Source organism: Choloepus didactylus, chromosome 15 (genome assembly GCF_015220235.1).
Source record: "Choloepus didactylus isolate mChoDid1 chromosome 15, mChoDid1.pri, whole genome shotgun sequence".
NCBI classification, from domain to species: Eukaryota; Metazoa; Chordata; class Mammalia; order Pilosa; family Megalonychidae; genus Choloepus; species Choloepus didactylus.
Genome location: NC_051321.1, coordinates 28,933,411 through 28,957,051, shown reverse-complemented (window position 1 = coordinate 28,957,051; position 23,641 = coordinate 28,933,411). Strand labels below are relative to the sequence as shown.

Sequence of the window (23,641 nt, the reverse complement as noted above, 5' to 3'; positions counted from 1 at the left end):
CTTATCTAGAATCTCCTGCTTCTAGGCTCATATTTCTTAAGACCTGTTGACTTCTTAAGGTTGAAATCACCTTATTCTACCTGAAGCCAGCACCTTCCCTGCCGTGACTGTGCATGTTCCTGGTGCGGCAGCTTTTCCACACATCCAGAAGCTTGAAATGCCAGGCTCATGGCGACTCCTCCATCTTCCTCCCACTCGTGTCCCAGTCAGTCGCATAGTCATGTAAATTCCATCTCCACATGCCCTTGCACCTGTTTTTAACTTTTATTTTTTACCTAGTCATTATCCTGATTAAGCTCATCATTTCTATTATCTTAGATCAGTGATCTCCAAAATGGAGCACTTAAGAGAATCCACTGGGTATTGGAAGAAAATATTAGAACTTCTATATGTGTGCATTTATCTCAATCTTTAAAATGTTCTATTTTATGTATGTCCCATAATATAAGTAATTTATTAGAGGCACATGTATACAATATATAATATGTAAAATAAAAATAGATTGGAGATTATACTAAAAAATTGGTTTACTCATGGAGATGTTTGAACAAAAGAATGTGTTACACTAGTAACCTGCGTTAGAGCAATTTTCTTCTATCCGATCTCCTTGTTTCCTCTGATGCCCTCCCTCTCTCCCATTAAATTCATTTTATATATCAGTGCCAGGCTAATCTACCCCAAATGTAGCCTTGGCCACTTATACCAAGAAACCCTCACTGGCTTCCTACTGCTTATCATGTTGTGAATGAACTCATCTGCCTCTCATTCAAGAGACACAGAGTCCTCCTTTCTAGTCTAGTAAGGTAGACTTACGATGTCCCTGGCACACACTGCAGGCTCTAGCCAAATCTGATTACTTACCCGATGTCTTTAAGCTCTTCTTTCTCATCTCTTTGCCTTTCTCTGTACTGTTCTCTTTCTTACTCTCCTGCTGCTGTAAGAAGCAGTACGGGGAGTGGGTGGGTTGTGATTAAGAGCGAGGATGACTGGTCTTCCAGACATAGGCTCAAATCTTGGTTCTGCCTTTTTCTAGTTGTTTTATTTGGGCAAGTCATTTACGCTTCTGAGCCTCAACTGCCTCATCTGGAAAACAGGGATAAGAACAGTCAACTCTCAGGTTTGTTGTGATGAGTAATTGACATGACATGTGTTGAGCTTAGCGCCATGCCTGGTACATCCATAACACATATCCTATAAATGAGAGCTGCTGCTGCTGCTCCTGTTACTCATTTCCAGTATTCTTTGTCCAAGCCTCCCAAGTTGTGAGATTGTGCAGGAAATAAAGGTTGTCATATCGTAAAAGTATTTAGTAACGAGTCTGCCACTTATATGACTATTCCTCTCTCACACATCCCTCTCAGAATCATATGACTAATTCCTGCCCATCTTGACATCATTGATCTCTCTTTTTCAGTAGGATTGTCCATTGTTGTTAATACCCAACAATACAATGCGAATACAATGCAAAACAATTGTCACATAAATTGTAAACTTTGCAGAAGATGCCAGATATCATGAAGCCAATGGAAGTGAAATTAGAAAAATGTTGTAATCATATGCAAAGGCAATAGCAAATCAGGATCTGGCAGAAAAAGAGAAAATTGAGCAAGCAGGCACCTCAAGGAGAATGTTTTAAATATCAAAGGATTGAGAGAGGATTTGGGGAAAATTAACAAAGCCTTTGAATGTCTCTGCTAAAAGAAATCTTTTTAAAATAATTGGTCAGAGTTCTTAAATAAGATACAAAAAGCATTACCCATAAAAGAAATTATGGCTAAATCCTGCTACATTAAATTTGAGAATGTCTGCTTCTCAAAAGAAATCATGAAAAAAGTTAGGCACACTCCCCACTACATGGAACATGACTCCCAGGGGTGTAAATCTCCCTGGCAACGCAGGACATGACTCCTGGGGATGAGCTTGGACCCAGCATTGTGGGATTGAGAAAATCTTCTTGACCGAAAGGGGTAAGCGAAGTGAAACAAAATAAAGTTCCAGTGGCTGAGAGATCTCAAATGGAGTCGAGAGGCTGCTCTGGAGGGCATTCTTATGCACTATATAGATAACCCTTTTTTAGGTTTTAGTGTATTGGAGTAGCTAGAAGGAAATACCTGAAACTATCGAACTGTAACCCAGTAGCCTTGATTCTTGAAGACGATTGTATAACCATGTAGCTTACATGGTATGATGGTGTGATTGTGAAAACCTTGTGGCTCACACTCCCTTTATCCAGGGTATGGATCAATGAGTAGAAAAAGGGGGACAGAAACTAAGTGAAAAATAGGGTGGGATGGGGGAGATGGAGTGATTTGGGTGTTCTTTTATACTTTTATTTTTTATTCCTATTTTCATTCTTTTTGGAGTAATGAAAATGTTCAAAAATAGATTGGGGTGATGAATGCACAACTATATGATTGTACTGTGAACAGTTGATTATACACCATGGATGATTGTATGGTATGTGACTATATCTCAATAAAACTGAATTTTAAAAAAAGTAAGGCCCAGACTTTATATTTCTTTACATATTTAGAATATATAAATGATTACAAATAAATAAGAAGAAGACAACCCAATAGAAAAATAGGCAAATAATTTATGTAAATAGGCGTTTTTCAGAAGAGAAAACGCAAAGGATGAGTAAACTTGAAGAAAAATCATCAACTTTATCTTAGAGTCAGGGAAGTGCAAAATGAGACAACATTGAGACACCCTTTTATCATTTCTACAGGAAGAATGTTAAGATGTCTGTATTAGTTACTTATTGCTCTGTTACAAATTGTCACAAATTTGGTAGCTTAAAACAGCATGCATGTATTGTCTCATATTATCTGTGGGTCAGGAATCTGGGCATGGCTTACCTGGGTCCTCTGTTTGGGAATGCTTGACAGTTCTAAACAATGGCAAGGCTAAAGATCAATGGGAATTTTTATACAATGCTTTGGAAAAGAATTTGGTATTATCCTGCGAAGTGCACTATTCACTTATTTGTAAGATGCAGCAATTCATGCAAGACTTGTATTCGTGGACTAGGGAACATGTACCAGAATGTCCATAGCAACATTATTCCTCAAAACAAACCCCTGAAAACAACTCAAATGTCCAGCAACAGGAGAATGGACAAATTGTGGAATTTTCACCCAGTAGAATATCAAATGAGCTGCATGAACAGAAACACACAACATCTTGCATCTTAGAACTGTAATGTTGAATTAAACAAGCAAGTCTCAGAAAACTAGATACACTCAGATGTATTTTTACAAATCTCAAAACTAAGCAAAACTAAATAATAGCTATGTGATAAAATTGTATGAAAAAATCAAGGGAATAATAAGAAAAGGATTCAGAATAGTACTTACCTTGGCAGTTGGTGGCAGGGATGGGGTGGGGAAGGAACTCCACAGGTAGCTTCAAGGTATTGACAATGTTTTATTTCATAAGTTGGGTAATGGGTTCATGAGCATTCATTTTATTATTATGCTTTATAACTATAAATGTTACATATTTTCTTTTGTATGATTATGACAAAGGTAAGAAAACGTACTTGAAGTTAGACATAAAGGAAGTCAAGTTGTACTATAATATAATATCAGATATGTCAAAAAACGATAATCAATACTTGATTAATTCTGTGGGTTTGTTCTAATAATATATTACAATTCAAATATAAATTTTTTTAAATTATAAGACAAAGTAAATTTTTTTTTGTAAGTTGTAAATTTTTTCTAAGCAAATTCTCTTCAAACTTTGTTCCTACTATTTGTTATGAAAATTTGGTCACTATTTCTAGTGGATCAACTTCAGATGGCCTTAATCCATTGAATTTGTCCTTTGATAATGAAGCCCTTCTCTGACCTGTGGGTGCAACTGTTATTACTGCTATTACTACTTCCACCAAGATCCATCTGAAATATTTCCCTCTCTGTGAGCTCTGCCTGGTCTACCAGATGGCTATCATCTGCACACTGCACCCTGTTCCTAGCACCTCTTTTGAGGACCTGACATCACTCCATTTTGTTTTGTAATGACTTGGCTATTTGCTTTTTCTCAGCTTCATCCTTAGAGTTTACTCTGAGATTGGACCTTTCTTACCCTTGTATGAACCTAGCTTTATGATACGCACAATGCTGATTCTAAATAAAACTTAGCCGGCTTGAATTTCTTAGGACCTGTTTCCATTACAGACTTTTAAGAAAAGTCAACACTATCTTTACATAATATGTGCAAATTCCTCACATACATTAAGCTACTTAGGTAAGTTGCAAAGGCAAAACAAACAGCTTTGGTAATGAAGTAAGCTGGTCTAGGGAATTACATACTTGTATAGGAATTTATAAATATATACTTGCAGTTTGGAATTAAAATCCTTGCAAAAAGGTCTCTCAAGGAAGTTTGCTTGTATCCGAAAGCACCGGAAGCATTTTTCCTATTGTTACAAAAATAAAGGGTAGCACATGCAAATTTCTCATGTGCCTCATAAAACACTTAATCATCTACATCTGAAGCCAAGAACCACTGTGTTCCCAACTAGTTCCTTGCTCATAAGGAACCCGGCTGTATAATTCTGTTTCATCCCCAATTCCAGCATCTCCCGTCCTCTCAAGGGTGCTTTACCATTTCATGACATCATAAACAAGATGGGTCCAGATTTCAGTTTAGCTGACATTTTCGTTATAAAGCCAATAAACAAGAAAGCCCCAAGGTATTAGCCATTAGTTTCTCCTTTTCTAAAGCTGTACAGAAATGCAATATGTATACCGAGTTTCTAATTTATTTCTCTACTAATGAAAATAGGCATTTCCAGATAAATTAGGCAATGTTCTGGAGCTGCCTTTATATATGAAAACAAGTCAATTTGCTTAAAATTTAAAAACTGGCTTTAGTCTTTTGTTAAGAATTATGGATGAGATAGGGGAATGGAAAGAGAACTGAAACCAAGCAAAGAGTTGAAAATGGATTGTATTTCTTTTTATTCTGGAAAAGTGGTAGGTGTGAAGTTAGGATTTTTGTGTGTTTTTAAAGGCTGTTTAAAAAGTCAACGTATTATTTAGTTGAGTAATGTAGTTTAAGAATTACAACTGCATCTTCATTCTTAATAGTATCATTAAGTGCATGTTCTGAGTTTTCAGATCCAATTAATTTGAATACATTTGCAAGTCTTAAAAATTTAAAAATGTATTTGAAATCTTGAACCATCAAAAAAATCTATAAATATTTAACTAAAAGATTGTTAAAAATCAAGCAATTTCCTGAGTTAAAAGCACAATGAAAATAATTTAGTTCAAAGCTATGAAACTTAAAGGACATTTTCACTATGGAGAATTATATAAGCTCTGCTAGTGGGAAGATGTTATTCAATGGTCTAATTCAAGTAAAAGTTCTCAACACAAATGTATCTGTGTCTTTACTGAGGTATGCTACTAAAACGTGATGAGCATAGTTTGCTGATAATATAAATTATAATCAACAAAATTACTGAGCACCAAGAATGAGTAAAGCATGGTAGTAGGTATGAGATATGTATGGGGTTTGGACCTATTGTGGTTTGGACCTTAAAGATTCATAATTTAGTTGGAGAGAAAGAATGGATTCATAAAGATTAAATACTGGGATAACATAGATGACCTGTGAAGTAGACTGTCAGAAGTAGTGGGTGTGGGATTTTTTCTTTTTCATCAACCTTATCTTGAACCCATTGGATGAGGCTGGAGCAAAGATGGTATCTCTTTGCTTGGAGCACATGGGAACCAGGCATCTGAATGGGCGATTGCTGATAAGTGTGTGTCTTTGGATAAGGAAGAAAGCTGCCGTTTTCACAAGTCAGCTAGTTACATGAGGTGAGACGATTATTCCCAGCTCTCACCCAACCAAGAGGAATTGATGAATCCAGGCTAAGCAGAATCAGTGCATTGGCATTTTGCCAAACATGGATTCAGATTAAAACAGAGTAATAGTTCCCCTCCTTCAGTTGTTGCTTAGGGTAGGTGCACTGAGGAAGAAGAGGCGTTAAGATGCACGCTGAATGTGAACCACTTTTTGTTTTCAGCTGAATATGCAAAGTAAAAGTCAGGGAATATAAACAGACAGTGAATATAAAAACCATGGCTTGGTGGGGAAGGTAGTTCTGTGAGCAACTCAATTTCTTTCTCCGAATTGTACCCAGAATAGCACAGACTCTTATTTGCATAGACTGTTCAGAGTGTAGACTTTTAATTTATTGTCAGATCAAATACAAATACCTGAGGTATGAGTGACTGTATCTAGAGTTTCCATTGTGGGGTTACAGACTGTCACCATGTAATGACAGCATTATTTGAAGCTAATATTGTAACTAATTTCTTACTTCTATACTCTGCTGATAAAAGACAATAACCTGTGCTGTTATTCAGCATAACTTGGCAGAGAGTCTTGCAGCAATTGAATGCATAATCATGTCTGACGGTCTGTCCAACTGAGAGAATGAGATGTCTAGGAAGAGAATATCATTTCAAGGATGGACATTGTATGGTTAATGTTTGTAAGACATGCTCAGCCAAAGAGAAAACTAGACACTTGGTGCTCATAGTTCAGCTATATTCCAGTATAGTTGTTTATCAAGTAGTTTTAAAGAGTGAGGCATACTACAAGGTAATATTAATGTGCATTGTGAACAAGCTGTGAATAAATAAATGCCAACCTGAAGATGCAATCTTTTACTGGTGGGGAAATAATAAACTATTTATAATTTTCTTATGATTTGTCATTGACATGTGGTACTTCTAACCCAGTGACAAATTAATTGACTAGGTTTAAAAAGAATGGATGCAGCTTAATGAAGAAGGACAGACTATGTATTACAAGCAGCTGGTTCTGCCACTGCTGGCTTATGGAGACAATATACACTGGACAGCTAATGAGTCTCTGTTGCATAAGATAGATTCTCTTTATAATAGAATTGCACGCTTTGTCTCTAAATGGGGGTTATTATACACACCATTGCCCACTGTTTGAAGAGCTTGATTGGCCCTTGTAGAGGGTTAGGAGAGAAATAAATTGGAAAACAATTGTACTTAAGACCTTCAATCCATCAAATACTCCATATTTATCTAAATTACTAGCATGTCTTCCCAAAATACAAATCGGTATGATACACATGGCTAGAATGTTAATGCTGACAGGCCCTCGCTATGGTTTTATCAGTTAGGTTTTCCATTGTAAGCATAGACCAAAATTCATGCACATTGAAGCCTGGCAATACATTGCAACCTCCACTCCCATCCCCTTTCCTTCTGCTCTTCATGCACTTCATTGTCTTAGTCCCTGAAGCTTCATTTGTTATTCCTTCCAACCACCATGAACATGTATGCTTCACTTATCCTGGGTTACTTAACTCTCAGAACTCTTTGACTTTGAATACCTGGATAGTTTTAATGGTAATTCACTCAGATTCTGCCCTTTTCTCCAGACTTGTGGGCCCTCCCTGTTCAGTCTCTTGGTTATTCTTTGGCATAAATCCATTTCAATTCGTTTCACAGCCTTGAAAAAAAAAACTGGGAGTGATAGAAGAATATAGGATAAATGGCAACATCATTCACTCTGTATACGAAGAGTGTAATTCCCGTTAGAGGACATGGTCAGGGCTCATTCAGATGATGTAGATCAGGCGAAGGAGGAGTTGAGTCACCCTCTTACCTGTAACACCCTCCAACCTGGCTTTAAACCTGATCTCACCGTTAGGCTTGATTCTTCTATTGATGTTGTCATGTATGTAGTCTTTAGGAATTACATAGCTCAATTTGATCCACATTTTTTCATGGTCATAACACATTTTTCAAGCACCAGAGGAAGTGTTGCATGGGAAAAGTGGTTCTTGAGTATATCATGACTAGGTTTTTTGACTTATTGAGGGACTTTGGGCACACCATTCACACCTGCTGACTTTGGGAGTCTCACCTATGAGGTGAGGTAACAATATTTGCTTCTTTGAGCCCTTCTTCTCTGTCTCTTTCTCCTTCCTACCCACCAAGCACAATCAAAAAGAACTATGTCTGTGAAACATTTCAAGCTTTTTGGAGTAAGATAGTCTTTTCAGTTTAAACCATTGTTATATCTCAGACCAGACTGCTCCTCCTCCTCATTGTGGGGTTCTTTACTGTTCATGTCTACCTGTACTCTGTGCAGAGAAAGGTGAGCTGAAAGAAATGGACAAAACCATTTCATGAGCTTCCCCACGTTTACTACGCTCTCCAAATTGAATCTTGAAACCCTGTCAGAAGTGTTATTTTTCCAACAGAGCAGGTGTTAAGTGGCTATAGAAAATAAACTCACCTCCTGATATCTTTCTCATTGCTTGCTACCTCCATTTACTGTGAAGATTATATTGTAAGGTGTGACAGGAGGTGTTGTGCAGCAAAGGGAAATCACCACTTTGTAATTCTGTTTGCTCAAGTTTCCTTCTTTGGCACGGGCTTTTGGGTTTCCTTATCATTTCTGGAATTGCTTCTTAAATAGCGAGTATTTTTGTATGTTTATCCAGGAGCTTTTTCCTTCCAACTGATTTTTTAACTGCATATTTGTAATAAAGTTTCTACCATTTGGGGAGGTACTACAACAAATGGCAACAATTGCTAGTTAGGGAATTTTCTTCTACCTATTTTTAAAAACGGCTTTCATGATTTTTGGCAAAATCAGATTATTTGATGACAATGACTCTAGATAAAACTGAGTTTCCATTTGGCTGGATGTTTCATTTTATGAAAGGGCTTGTACCTATCATTTATTTTTCTTTCTTTAACACAGTTACCTTAAGGAATAACTATGTAGAGAGACAAATGAGTAGATATACTAGTCTTTATCAAAGTTTGTTCAAACTTTTGCAGTTTAGAGAGATGGAAATCTAGACTTGAGATGCCTTAGAAATAAGTCTTGGCTTGTATGTAATATCTTTAATTCAAGGATCTGAAAACACATTGCAAGCAATTAAACTTTAGAGTAGGAATGGGAATTCCATATTGTTTATTGCATATTGGTTAACTTAAGTTACAAAGTAATTAATTGCTTTGGGCTCCTAGGAAGTCCTTTCTTCGAGTTCTACAAATTTTCATATCCTAGTTTTCTTGGACTTCACCTACCCCTCAAATCATTTCTAGATCTCTTTTTTCCCCATGTCATCATATTTCTTAAAATCACTTTCTTTACTTCCTCCTGATTTGTTCTTCAACCTGTGTGACTTTTGCTCCCTGTATGTTACTGGAACTTCTCTGACAGATTAGCAGTGACATCCTAGTAGCCTACCCCAAAAGCTGGTTTTCGGTCCTTTCTCCTGTTTCTTCTCTTTATCCCATTTGATGACACTCAAATCATTCTTCCCTTGTTAAATGCTTGCCTTTTTTTGGTCTTTGGAAGATTTAGTTACCCTCCCTCCTCTCTTTTTCTGGGTCTTCCTTCTTACCCACCCCTTATATGCTGGTATTCCCAAAGATCTGGGGTCCTGACCCACCCTGTAAGCCTTCTCTGGCTGATAGAACCATTCTCATGACCCAACTCTAGCTCCAGCTTGCTCCCTACTTTTCCACTCTGGGCCCACATTTTCATCTCCTCTCCTAGAGAATCCAGAAGGCCTCAAGTTCAACATGACTTCAACCTGCTGATTATCAGAAAAGGATGCAGTAACATTTCCCTTTCCTTTCCTCCCACACCTGCTCCTCTTCTAGCCCTCCGCACCTCCATTGCCATCACAGCCTTCCCTGGGTCTCCCATGTTAGACACTTTGGTGTTATCTTGTCTCCTATCCCTTCTTTCCTTTCTTGTCGAACATTCACCAGATCCTGTTGATTCCACCTCAGAAATGCATTCATGTCTATCTACTCTGCATCTTAGTTGCCTTGGGTCCAGCTTACGTTACCTGCTGCTTGTACTAGTGCCCCGAATAGTCTTCTCATTAGCTTCTCTGGCTCCTCCCTGGCCCTCCATTCCCTAAATAATATGGTCCCAAATCCTTTAGTGTGATATATGTAGTCTGGTCCACATCAATGAGTCCAGCCTTTTCTCTATACTTCTCCCCTCTTCCTAGCCCTGTGCACTGGCTGAACTAACTCCCAGCTCCCCATTCCATCACTGAAACTTTGCCGAAAAGCTCTTTTCTATCTCTGCTTGGGGGAAATTCCTATTCTTCAAGGGATAATTCAAATGACATTTTTGCGACACCTCCCTAACTCCTCCAACTAAAGTAATTTCTTCCTGCTTTCACTGGCTTAAATCCTTTGTTGATACCTGCTATCACTGTTCTTGTCTCATAGTCATGCAATCATATGTCTAGGTAGAGAGGGGCTTCCTCTTATTCATTTGTGTCATTATTTGTACTCAAATACCGGGAACATACTAGACCCTTGAGGAGGGTTGGTTGGGTGAATGATTGCATGAATCTATGAATGAACACCATTATAGTGTGGAACTGTGAATTAACTTTAGGACAGTCCTGAATCATCCTGACCCTCCTGTTAAAAGCACTTCCCTTGTTTTGATGCGCCTGTTACGTTCTCTGCCAGGAAAAGGAGAAACTCTATGTGGAACTAAAGCACATCTTGGCCCGGCAACCTGGGCCCGAGGCTGCAGAACAGCTACAGCTCTACCGACACACACTGCGGGAAAAGACCAAGCAGCTCAAAGTAAGTGGCAGCCCTTGTTCTTTCCTGGCTGAAGGAAGTCCATGCTCTGGGGAACCCACCTGGACAAGTCCCCTGGCCCAGCCCAGTGAGCCAGCCTCCCAAATGCCCTGCTTCACTGAGGTCAGTCTTTGTAGAGCTCCAGTCCTAGGCAGAGGAGAGCAGGCCTCAGAGTACCCTTCTTCTAGACTATTGGACTCCATGATTCTCCATTTCCAGAGTGCAATGAGGTAACACTCATTGCCTTTCAACCTGGGGTGACAAATGGATGCCGCATTACTAGTGTAGTTCTAACCCTTTCACAAACAGGATGTTGTAAAAGCTCATCCTTTTACTTTAAAAAGGTGAAATAGAAATTTATAGAATATTAATTTTCAACTTATTACTCTAAGTGTTCAGGTCACATGAGTATCCTGAAAAATAATTCAAGTTTTGCTTAAGGCATAATCTTTCTATAATTTCTGTTCCTTTAGAGGGTTGAATGCTTCAAACAAAATAAGAACTTATTTTCTCTTTATCTCAGAGGTGGGTATTGGATAGAAAAGTGCATGTCTGTATTTATGCTCCTGTCAGATACCCACACTTAGCTCTGGATTGTGTTGAATGGCACACAAGAGCCTTTTGTTAGTTTAACTCTCTTCATCTCAGGAAATCTAGATTCTTGCTCTGAATGAAATGTGACACCTTGTGGAATATGTTCAGAGGTGGAGGATAGTGAGCAAGTTTGTCCTCACTCTTGGACTCCTTTCCCTAGCTCCATATTCATTGTTTGGAAACAGAGTCTTTGTTCCTAAGAGTTGACTATTGAGACAGGTTTTCTTCCAACATGAAAATCATGTTCTTTTTTTGATATTGTAGTAAGAATCATTTTCACAGCAATTAAGAGGAAAGAGTTCAGAAGCAAAAGAACATTCAAGAGGCAAAGATCCTCCTTTGGTGCCAATTTTTAAGATAGAGAGCAAGAGGAAAAAGAGTCTATTATATGTCCCTTAGAACAATAGCCTTCCTTTTCCCCCTATGGTTTTGGAAATACATGCTAGCTTTGGCATGCTTTATGCATCCTATTCAGATGAGTAAATTCCCACTCTTCTTGCCCAGTCTGAGACCAGTAGCATCTATTGAAATCATCCATGGAAGGAGGAGGATAATCAAGCTTTTTCTTATAGCTTCTCATGTAGTAGGTTCTCCTAAGCACACGTTATAGCTCCCTCTTCTTAGAGGTAAGTGTCCCAGCACTGGGCTAGAGAGAACCTGTTAACAGTCCCGAAGAACATGATAAAGAGATGATAGACATTTAGCAGAACAACCACCTTGGAAAACACATGACTTGAATGTCTAGTTCGTGGTGGCAGCAGGATAATTCCAGAGTATTTTTTACCACAGAGCTCAGATAGGTCAAAATCCCTTGTGAATTTTTTTGTGAATGCTTTTTAAAAAGGCTTTAAAAGCAACTTCATACTGTATATCTGGGAGTTTTTGTGTTTCTATTGACAATATTCTTGAAACACATTACACTGTTCACTGTTGGAATCCATTCACTGTTTGAATTGTGCCGGATAGTTCTCCTTTTAAACAGGGGAATGATATTTCATTTGAAGTTTGCCATCTGGTTATGAGTCTTCAGCCCTCAGCTAAGTTTCTTCCTAGATATGAGCATTGAGCCAGAGTTAAACCTAGGCACGGTTTTACATCTCTACCTCCACTGAGGTAAATGCTAGCAGATTAAAAAAAAATCAGAAAAGGATATTGTCTGACTGTGTGCATCATATGTTAATACTGTTTTATTTGCTATGGTAGGTTTTGTCTTCAGAATTAAATATGTATGAATCACAGAGCCAAGAATATAAGTATGAGATTGAGAGACTTGCCAATGAACTGCTGAATATAAAGAAGAAATACCTCGCTCAGAAACGTAAAGAACAAATTCAGAAGTAAGAATTAGTCCAATGTTCTTATTTTTTTGTGCCTATTATGTGCTGCTAAGAAAATATTTGGCAAACAGTCACAAATGTTACAAGTTTCACTAACTAAATTAAGTCACCGGGTGAACAAATGGCATCTTCCAGGTGACTCACTGAGTATGAATCAGACATGATCAGTGTCTCATCTGATACTGAGGACTCTCCTTAGGACCTAACAGAGATCCCTTAGAATCTGCTCACTGATGGACCTAACAAAAAGTGAGAAGTATAATGTGGGTTTTTCCCACTTTTCTCCTGGTTTGAATCTCCTCATGTTATAACCTTATTTTCAAATGAGATTTGAAATCTGCCTTGTACCAGCAGAAGGAAGTTCACATTTAAAACCATGTACCATTTTGCTAAGGGTGGGGCTTGGTAAAGCTGTTCTTTCTAATAGCAGTACAGCAACTGTACTACTGTAATTATAAGCAGTTCACAAATGATTTTCACTTAGGTTTCAGATAAACTATCTCTGAACCATCTCTCTGTCTAGTAACTGACTTCAGTATTTGCAGTGTGGTGTTGATGTGAACTCATTCTTAATTTCTGGGAGATTAGATGTCAGGTTAATGTTTTGGGTTTTTGGATGCCTACATGTTGAAGAGTAAATGCTCTCTTTTCTTTGTTACTATCATTTGTCTGATCCTGGGGTTGGTGGGAGGTGGGGTGGGATGGGGTGGCAAATGTGTTAGTAGATTTGAAACTTGGTTAGGCTGCATGGCATTGCCAAATCGTCTAATTAGTATTTCATCCACATGGGTATTTCAGGGATATGGTGAAAGATGGTTTGAATGCATCTGCCGATAATTCTTTAGTGTCAAACAACTATACAAAGTAAATGGATGAAAATTCATCTGCAAGTTAAGAATCTGCCCCTCTTGTAAATCAGAACTTTCTCCCATTCCACAGTTGGATGCTAGTTCCTTCGTAAACTAAAATACTGTTATACTTTAGATGAGTCTTTCTTAAGACTAGCAACTATCTGATTCAAGGTCTAGCAATTAGCTGATTCAGAATCACTACTGAGATTTGTTAAACATGCAGCTTCCCAGGCCCCATTTCCAGATTCAAATTCAGCAGGTTCTGGCTGGGCCTCAGAAATCTGCACTTGAACAAGTACCTCAGGTGATTTTCATGCACCAGAAAGTTAGGATATACTGATGTTAATGATAATGATGTGAATTAAATTATTCTTGGAGTACAAGCACTGTAGGTTTCTTTTAGGACACCAAGGTCCTAGTTTCCAAATGAGGTAGGTATCTAGTTGAGTGCCTGTCAAGCATTTTTGAGTGCACATCCTTATCAGTAAAACATTTTTGAACTTGCACCCCCCAATAAATGGATGGAGATATATACTGTTCTAGTTTGCTAATGCTGCCGGAATGCAAAACACCAGAAATGGATTGGCTTTATAAAAGGGGGTTTATTGAGTTACACAGTTACAGTCTTCAGGCCATAAAGTGTCCAAGGTAAGGCATCAACAATAGGGTACCTCCACTGGAGGATGACCAATGGTGTCTGGAAAACCTCTGTTAGCTGAGAAGGCACGTGGCTGGCATCTGCTCTGTAGTTCTGGTTTCAAAATGGCTTTCTCCCAGGACATTCCTCTCTAGGCTGAAGTTCCTCAAAAGTGTCACTCTTAGTTGCTCTTGGGGTGTTTGTCCTCTCTTAGCTTCTGCGGAGCAAGAGTCTGCTTTCAACAGCCATCTTCATACTGTCTCTCATCTGCAGCTACTCTCTCAGCTTCTGTGCGTTCTTCGAAGTGTCCCTTTTGGCTGTAGCTCCTCTTCAAAATGTCACTCTCAGCTGCACTGAGTTCCTTCTGTTTGTCAGCTCATTTATATGGCTCCAGTGATTTAATTTAGACCCACCCTGAATGGGTGGGGTAACATCTCCATGGAAATTATCCAGTCAGAGTCTTCATCCACAGTTGGGTCGGGTGCATCTCCATGGAAACACTCAAAGAATTACAATCTAATCAACACTGATACATCTGCCCACACAAGATTACATCAAAGATAATGGCGTTTTGGGGACATAATACATTCAAACCGGCACATATACATATATATTTGTTTAAATAAACTTAATCTTAGAATAATTTTAGGTTTACTCCAATGTATTTCTATTTATAAATTATGTTCAGACACTTGTCAACTTGTAACTATTAGTAAAGTATAATTTTTAGTTTTTAAATAAAACCTCTAGTATTTCTTTTTGCCCCCAGTGATCATCTCACTCATCTGCTAGAGTTCATGCACTCCGTTTTCAAGACCACTAATTTAGTTTACACAGTCACAAACAGCTAGCTTGATGAGCAGTTAATTATCTCTCTGTAGCTGATTAATTTTGTCAATGAAAAAACTCTACCCAGCAACCAATAATGTTACACAGGAGCTGCTATAGGAGGGGAGAGAGAGTAGAACTCAACTTTGTTGAAACCAAGGACAGCCAGCTTTTAAAGGGCTGAGGGTGGGTTGGGAGAAAAGCCCTGGAAGATAGTTAAGGGGGGTTGATCACTGGGTGGGTGACTAATTCATTGAGCTTGCAAATAGGACTGTTTGGTTCACCAAGATGGGTGAGAATGAGGTTGTTGATTGGACTCCTTGGTTGGGTACGTTTTCCTTTGTGGTAATTAGCTCGCCTGGAGTCTGTAGGGGCCAGAAGGGGAGGAAGGAGATAAGGATCTGCCTAGTTAGGAGCCTTCCAGGTGCCTGGGTAGTGTAAGGGTTAGGGTGAGAAGAGGGTGGGGAGTGAGGGGGTGAGATTGAAATTTAGAATATTTGGGGTCTGAAGTTGTCGTTTTCATTTTTTACCCCCTGCAGTCCGAGTTGTTTTTCTCTGCAGTCCCCCAGTGCAACATGGGTTTCAAGTTAGTCAGGGCTGTGGAGGGAGGCAGTAGGAGCTTGCGAGGGGTGAGGCTGGTGGCCTGGTCAAGAGAAAGAACAGTCTTGGTCAGCTTCACTGCCTTGGTGCTGAGATATGGCCCATCTCACTTGACCTTACTGGTGCCCAATAGTTTGCTGGACACAGACTGTGATGACCCTTTCCCTGTGGCTCATCCTCTAGAATTGTGCTGCCTGTTGCCCTGGTGCGCGCGTGAGCGCGCGCGCACACACACACACACACACACACACACCCCATGACAGTTGTGGCTATTCAAATTTAAATGAATTCCAATTAAATCAAATTAACAATTCACTTCCTCAGTTGCTATAGCCACATTTCAAGTGCTTATTGGCCACATGTGGCTAGTGGTTACTACACTGGGCAGTGCTGATATAGAACATTTCCATCATTTCAGAAAGTTGTATTGTCTAGCACTGCTCTAGAATCTTTGCTTCTTCTGGCCCTATAATTGTCATTACTTGTAGCTACTCTGACCTGGTTAGGGTTTCACTGGTGGTTCCTTTTATTTGGAGATTCATAAATGGGAGGTCGACAGAAAGATGTGTTCATAGGAGAATAACAAAAAAGATTAAGGTTCTGAAGAAAAATAGGCAGAGACAAGAACAAAAGTGCTGAGATGGTTTAGGCTGGAAGGAAGACTGCTGAAGGGAGTCATTATAATGGTCTATAAATACATTAAAAAGGTAATATAAAGGAGACATTATTCCCATTAGTCAGCTCAGACCAAGCCAGAAGCATTAAACTTAAGTTCCTCCAGAAAGGAAAATTTAGGTTATTTAAGGCAAGAGACAGTGGGGGGAGCTGGGAGCAGTGCCTGCATCTAACAACAGTCAGGAGCCAGACAACTTGCCAAAGTACATGAAGGAAATCCTCTTTGCTGGAGACTCAAGGCTAAAGGCTTTGTCCTATTTAAGGAGGATGTTTTTTTTATACTAATGAAATCAGTTCTGCTAAGGGACAGCTGGATTGATAAACCAATCCTCTACAGTTTCCTTCCAAATGGAATAATTCAGAATAATCTCTGCGGTTGTTCGTCCTACACATGCCCTTTATAAAATATCAAGTCATTATGATTTCTACCTTTTTTGCCATTTTTTTTTCTTTCCCAAATGCCTTCTTCAACACACTCAGATTCCAACATGTATCCCCACCTGCCCCCAAATTCCCTTCCTGGGATCCCCAGGTGAGTCTAGAGTCTTCAGTACCAGTCAGATTCTTTTCCCAAAGGCGGCACTCAGTCCCCTAAGGTAAGTTATTTGTATTCTTCTAATCTATTTATTTTTGGTCTTAGTAGTTTGCTTTTTAGTTTTTTAAAAGGGATTCCATAGATGTTTTCCCTAAGACCCCTAATTATCCAATAGGTAACTTGTGTAAATCCCAGGTACCTCTGCAGGAAACCTGATTGTGTATGTGTGTGTTTTTAAAGGAGCTCTATATAGAAGATGTATTGTAGATTTTCGGGTAGAACGCCCTTTATCTATTGCCAAATGTGCTATCTTATTTATCTTTTCCAGCTTTTCTCTTATCTTAAACTTATTTCTAGTAATAACTGCTGCTTGCCTAAAGTTAGAGAAAAAATTGTATCTTATGTATGTCTAAGTTTGATGAAGATACTTTGTATGTGGTAAATATTTACAACTCTCCGCAAGATCTTTGGAATACATAAGTTGATATATGATGAATTAGTTATAATTTTGCCAAGGGAAAGCTTCTTCTGACTGATCTTTGGAAATAAACCAATGTTTTATAAAATAGGAAGATGATTACAAGTTAGAAGCCACCAAGTTCACAGTGTTTGAGTTATAATGAAGTCTTTTGTCCATATTTAGAGCAACATGATGAAGGCATGTGTCTTTTCCCAATTCTACCTGTTATCAGTGAACACCTAATTAGATTTAAAAAACTACCTTGTTCTAAAACTAGAAGTTTTTATCAAAACAGTTTTCACCCTGGGAACTTAGAAAGCATCAAACTTAAAAGAGGGAAAAGATGTTAAGGAAGCTTTCTCTCATTTTCTTACAGAAAAGACAGAATTTCCATGGATAACTCCTTCTCACTGGCTAAACCAGCTGGCCCTCGTTTTACTGGGGGTGGATTTCCCCTCAACAAGTCATCCAAGGTGAAGTCATAATTTGAAGCCCAGAGCTGGGCCCACTTGACCAGCTCAAGAAATTTGCACTGGAACGTTTTGGAGGAATCTGTTTCAAATACCTTGGATCACAGAATTTAGGAAAATCACTACTCAGATTCCAGGATGGAAAGAAATGCAGAACTACTGTAGTAATGTACATATACGAGGTCCATATGCAATATTAACAGATTGTAATGGTATCTTCAATTAAGCTGACCCATTGCATGGAGCAAATCTTTTGCTACTACCACACTGATTGATTTGAAATGCACCAGATGTAGACACTCCATATAGATGAAGTTTTGGATCTGAATTTCTCTTACAGACATGGGTGCACCTGAAGATTTTATATTTTAAAAATGGTTTTGAAATGCAATGCATCCCTTCTAACCTTATTAATAAGAAATTATTTTAATTATTCCTCATTAGCAAGTCATTGCATGAGATGAGAAAGGACAAATTTTTAAGTATTCAGAATGTGTTTTGAGAATGATTTCTGTGTGGAATTTCTTTTCAGGCCTGGGGTAGGAAAATCTATTCTAAAAACACATACTAATAAATACTTCTTCATAAAAAATAAAAGAAGAATATTTTGTAGAGATTTTGATCTTTGCTTTAGTAGGGTATGTAATTAAAGTTTAGTAATACTGTGAGAAATGTTTAACATAAGGATTTGATTCAATACTGGAAAATGAGGGGTTTGAGCAGGTATTCTCCAAAGGTCTGTCTTTTCTAGGCCTAACATTTGGAGAACAGAGTTATACAGGACAGGGATCCTTTTGACTCCCAGGCTGCAGTCAAAACACAACACAGTTATTTGGGCTTCAGTTCAAACATTTCTCATTAAGTAATACTGTGGGAGGACACTCCGGCCATCTCACAATACTCGACTTCTGCAGTTTTTTAAATTATTGAGAAGTCAGTAGCCGAGGGATGCACAAGGACGACATAAGTGGATCATTAAAACTTTCCATTGGTCCTAAGAGACCAAGATTCCTATAGTGAGGAGCCAGGGTGATAAAGACCCCAGAGGTTTCAGATTATGCAGGGAGGTGGGACTTCGGGGGCATCTTCTGGGTGTTTCGCTGCTGCTCTTGATTCACCAAATGCTGGGCTCCTGTCCTAGATTGTGTTCACCTGAAGCAGATCCAAATCAATTATGGCTATGAAAGTTAGTTATTATGGAGTGATCCCAGGAAAACCAGTAAGAGAGTGGGGGAAGTGCAACAGGGAAGGGAAGGAGGCCAAGGGGGCACTATTGAGCCAAATTCCATGAAGGGACACTTTGGCTCCCTCCTGGAGGACAGCTCTGTACATAGTATAATCCCATCCTCATCGGGGTGGGGGCACGGGATTACTTCACACCCCCCACGCTGTCAGTCATAGGCAAAGGACTACTATGGAGGGGCTTGTCTAGCTCTCCCTACCTGCAGGCAAAGCAGGCTCGGGTAGCCTGGGGGCAGCCCTCAGGCAAAAAGACTGGCAGGTGTTGACTGTTGTACGTGAAAATGGTTAGGAGCTTAGGGGGAGATGGGTGGGCTGTGACATCGTCTGCTGTGGGCCTGGTGAGAGAATTTCTACAGGCTAAAGTTAACTTCCATGTAGCTGGTGACTCTGGGTTGAGATGGAATCTTCAGCTCTCTGGATGCCATCCACAGGTATGGAGGGGTAGGTACCCTAGAGAATTTACCTAGAGCATTTTTAAATCTAAAGATTCATGTTGGGGCCATTTCTGTTTTTGAAAATCACTAATATCTTTCTGCAGAGCCAACCATATTCTGTTTAGACAAAAGATTTTACAGGTAAGGTTTACCATATTTACAATACTGGAGTCTTTTCCATCCCTCCAGGGACGTTTTGAAGTATAACTGTAGCCTGTTTCATTTTAAGTTCTTACGACGCTTGATAAGAGGTTCATTTCTCAAGGGAATTGAGGTCTGTGATTCTTGATCTATCTGAGTTGCAAAGGCTCTGGTGACTGATGCTGGATTCAAATCCTGGCCTGTCACAACAGTGGGTTGTTATGAGAATTAAATGAGTTAGTGCAGGTAACATGCTTAGAACAGTGTCAGGCACCTAGTAATTGTTCAGTGAATATCTGCTATTATTATTACATAAGAAGATACCTGATGTTTTGAAATTAGAGAATAAAAGTTGCTATATAGCACTTTGTTAGTAGATCAAGTATAAAGGTGGTTCTAATCTTCATTTAGAGGGTGGATGGCAGTAAAATGATGAATCTGGATTTGGTAATGTAACTTATGATTGAGTATCTTGTAGAAATGCCATACTGGGTGCCTCATGAAAACTTCTGTATATTATTCTTACAATTGTGATCAGTCTTCCTCCGTTTACCAAAGGGAAAGACCCTGGTGGCCTCCAGCTGCCAGTTTCTCTCCATGTTATGCAGCACAGCGATCACCTTCTGCTGAGGACAGAAGTCCCAGGAGCCAAGATCACGGAGGGCTCTGGGAGCTGAAATGGTGCCTCTGTTAGTCTCAGTATGATTATATTCAGAAGGAAGAGCAACAAATTTAATGCTGGAAAAGGTGGAAGGCAGTGCTGTTGCCTCTCATTTACTGAACATCCTGAAAGCCCAGGGTTTTATAAACAATAACTATTTAAGTGCAGGTGTTACCACCATAGCCACAGCACAAAAATGAGCTGTTAAAAACACTGAGATTTGCAGATTACTAGAGATAACTGTGAACTCACAGTGGGTTGAGGTGCTTTTAAAATCACAAATTTGAGTTACATTGTAAAACAACGTTAGGAGATTGTACAGTAGCATAATTTTACCCTGGGGTTTTCAGAGTTTCAGAAAGGAGTCATGTTACCAAACCAGCCCTTGCCTCCTGTTTCTCTGTTGAGAGAAACAGGCATGATTAAGGGGGATCCTTGGTCATTAGTTGCTGAGCATAGCTTTTCAGCACCTGCCCTTATTGCCACGTTTTTATTGTGCTTACTTCTGAAGAATTGCTTAGAGCAAAGGTTTGTGGCTGTGATCAGCCACGGAGGCAGTGGAAGTCGTGCTAGGAGGTAGTGGCAGCAACTCTCCTTGTCAAGGGCTGTAATTTTGCTATAAAAATTTATCCAGGGTTAATAATTATCATCTGATTTCCTGTCTTGCTCAGCAAGATACTGAAGTGTGACCTAGGCCAAGATACCCATCAGAAAATACTATCTAATGAATTTTGAGCAGTTATGGTATTTCAGAGCCTGGATAATTTGAGGAAAGATACTATCTCTCTCTTAAATATAATCAATTATATGGCAATCTAGTTGGAAAAGGAAAAAAGGGAGGACTTTTAAAAATGTAAAATAATTTAAAAATATATTTCACTATTGTAGTTGGGAAATATTTTTATAGCATTATCCATTTTTAACTTCTAATTCAATATTATTTTAGTATACCATTTTTTCATGTCTATTATTTAAAAGTTCTATTAGGGTTTTGAGAGCTATTAGAATTTTATAACAGAAAGAAATGTGATAGCAACAGGGTACCATTTTTCTTTTCCATAATTAAAAATAGATTTTTTTTTCTTATTTTAAAATACCAGATTGTAATTGAAAATTAGAAAGTACAGATAAGCAAAACAAAGATAAGGGGTATCAATAAGCCTACCACCAACTGCCAGCTATTATTTTTCTGGGGCTGACACCCATCCCATTCAAAGGCTTGCTGTGCCAGTTGTTCATGCCACCATTTGTTCTGATTGGTTGGTGCTTGTGCTTATCAATTGTGGAATATTTTGAATATTGCCTTTGAGATGCTACTGTTATATTTTTGAGTGCATCTTTCTGGACCTTTAAAAATATATACGTATATATTTTTTAAAAAAATCAACTTGAGATACCATTTACCAATGAAAGCACATGTTTAAAGTGGACAGTTTGCTAAGTTTTGATAATTTACATGCCCAGGTAACCACTGCCACAATCATCACCCTCAGAAAAATTCTCGTATGCCCCTTTGTAGTCAGTCTCCTCAGTAGCCATGCAGTCCCAAGCAACCATGAATCTGCTTTTCATCATAACACATGGTTTGTCTTTCCTAGGATTTCATTTAAATGGAATCAGACATTCTGTACTCTTTTATGCCTAGCTTTTTTCAATTAGCATAATGTTATTGAGATTCATCTATTGTATGTGTGTGTTCATTTTTATTGCTGAGTAATATTCCATTATATGGATGCAATGCAATTTGTTTATTGATTTACCTGTTGATAGGAATTTAGGTTGTTTCCAGTTTTAAACTATTTTGAATAAAGTGGGTTTGAACATTCATGTACAAATCTTTATGGGGACATATATTATCATTTCTCTTGGGTAAATACTTAGGAGTGGAATTTCTAGATGAAGGGTAAGTGTGTTTTTAACTTGATAAGAAACCACCAAACTGTTTTCCTAACTGATTATAATACCACTTTACATTTCTACAAATGTGTGTGAATTCCAGTTGTTCCATATCCTTGCCAATATTTGGAATTGTCAATTTTTTAAAAAGTCATTCTATTGGGTGTGTAATTGCATCATTGTGGTTTTAATTTATAATTCCTGATGACAAATAATGTTAAGCACTTTTTCATGTGTTTTGTCCATACGTGTCTTATTTTAAGTGCCTTCAAATCTTTTGCCCATTTTTATAGAATTATTAATCTTATTATTATTAAGTTTTAAAAGCTTTTTCTGGGAACAAGACCTTTGTCAGATACATGTATTGCAAATATTTTTGTTCAGTATGTGGCTTGCCTTTTCATTTTCTTAATAGTGTATTTTGAAGAGAAGATGTTTTTTTATTTTAATATGGCACAATTTATCCTTATTTTTCTTATGTGGTTTATACTTTTTTGTTCTAAGTTTTTGCCTACTCCAAGATTCTGATGAATTTTTGTCTATAGTTTTCTCTAAGATCAACTCTAAATGGATTATATTTATGATCCATTTAGAGTTGATCTTATGTATGGTGTGAGATTAGGGTAGGGGTTCATTTTTGCTCCATATGCATATCCAATTGTTCAGCACCATTTGCTGAAAAGACTATCCTTTTCTTATTGAATTGCCTTGGCACATTTATAGAAAATCAGTTGACTGTATTTGAAAAGGTCTATTTTTGAATTCTATATTCTGCTGTGTAGTTCTATGTCTATACTATCTTGATAATATCTCTATAGTAAATCCTGACATTGGGTTGTAAGGGCTCCATCTTTTTTCTTCTTCTTTAAAATTATTTTTGTTATTCTGGGTCCTTTGCATATGTATATATAGTTTAGAATTAGCTTGTCAATTTCTGTAAAAAAACCTCCTAGGGTTTTGGTCGGGATTGCATTGGATCTATAGATCTATTTAGGGACAATTGAGATCTGAACAATATTGAGGCTTTCAATCTGTGAACATGGTATATGACCCCATTTATTTAGATCTTTTAAAATTTCTCTCCATAGCATTTTGTAATTTTCAGAATTTATGTATATAGCACACATTTTGTTACATTTCTGACTTAAATATTTCACATTTTCTCATGCTGTTGTAAATGGTATTATTTTCCAATTGGTTCTGGTTAGTATGTGGAAATAAAATTTTTGCATATTCACCTTGTATCCTGTAACATTGTTAAATTAATTTATTAGCTTTATAGCTTTTTATGGATTACTTGAACTTTTGTAATAACATAATCATGTCTTGTACAAATAAAGATTGTTTTTCTTTGTTTCCGATTGTATGCCTTTTGTTAGTTTTTATTTGTTTTATATTATTTATCTCTTACTTGCACTGGCCAGGACTTCCAGTACATTGATATATTGAAGAAATGAGAGTGACATCTTTGTCTTGTTCTTGATTTTAAGGAGAAAACATTGACTCTTTCATCATGACGTGTCATGTTAGCTGTAGGATTGTTATAAATGCCTTTTATTAGGTTGAGGAAGTTCCCTTCTATTTCTTGTGCTGAGAGTTTTAATCATTCATGAATATTGAACTTCAACAATGCTATT

At 38.1% G+C, this 23,641-nt stretch overlaps 1 protein-coding gene across 1 annotated transcript in view; it reads left to right on the top strand.

Annotated features, from left to right (window-relative positions):
- The window catches only part of CFAP58 (cilia and flagella associated protein 58), a 105,856-nt gene extending 82,656 nt beyond the window's left edge, over nt 1-23,200 (top strand). Inside the window, exons 16-18 of the mRNA XM_037805345.1 lie at nt 10,527-10,646; nt 12,441-12,574; nt 17,537-23,200. Of these exons, the coding sequence (XP_037661273.1) occupies nt 10,527-10,646; nt 12,441-12,574; nt 17,537-17,645 (363 nt within the window). The 3' untranslated portion in view covers nt 17,646-23,200. The remainder of the gene's footprint in view (nt 1-10,526; nt 10,647-12,440; nt 12,575-17,536) is intronic.
- The last annotated feature ends 441 nt before the right edge of the window (nt 23,201-23,641 follow it).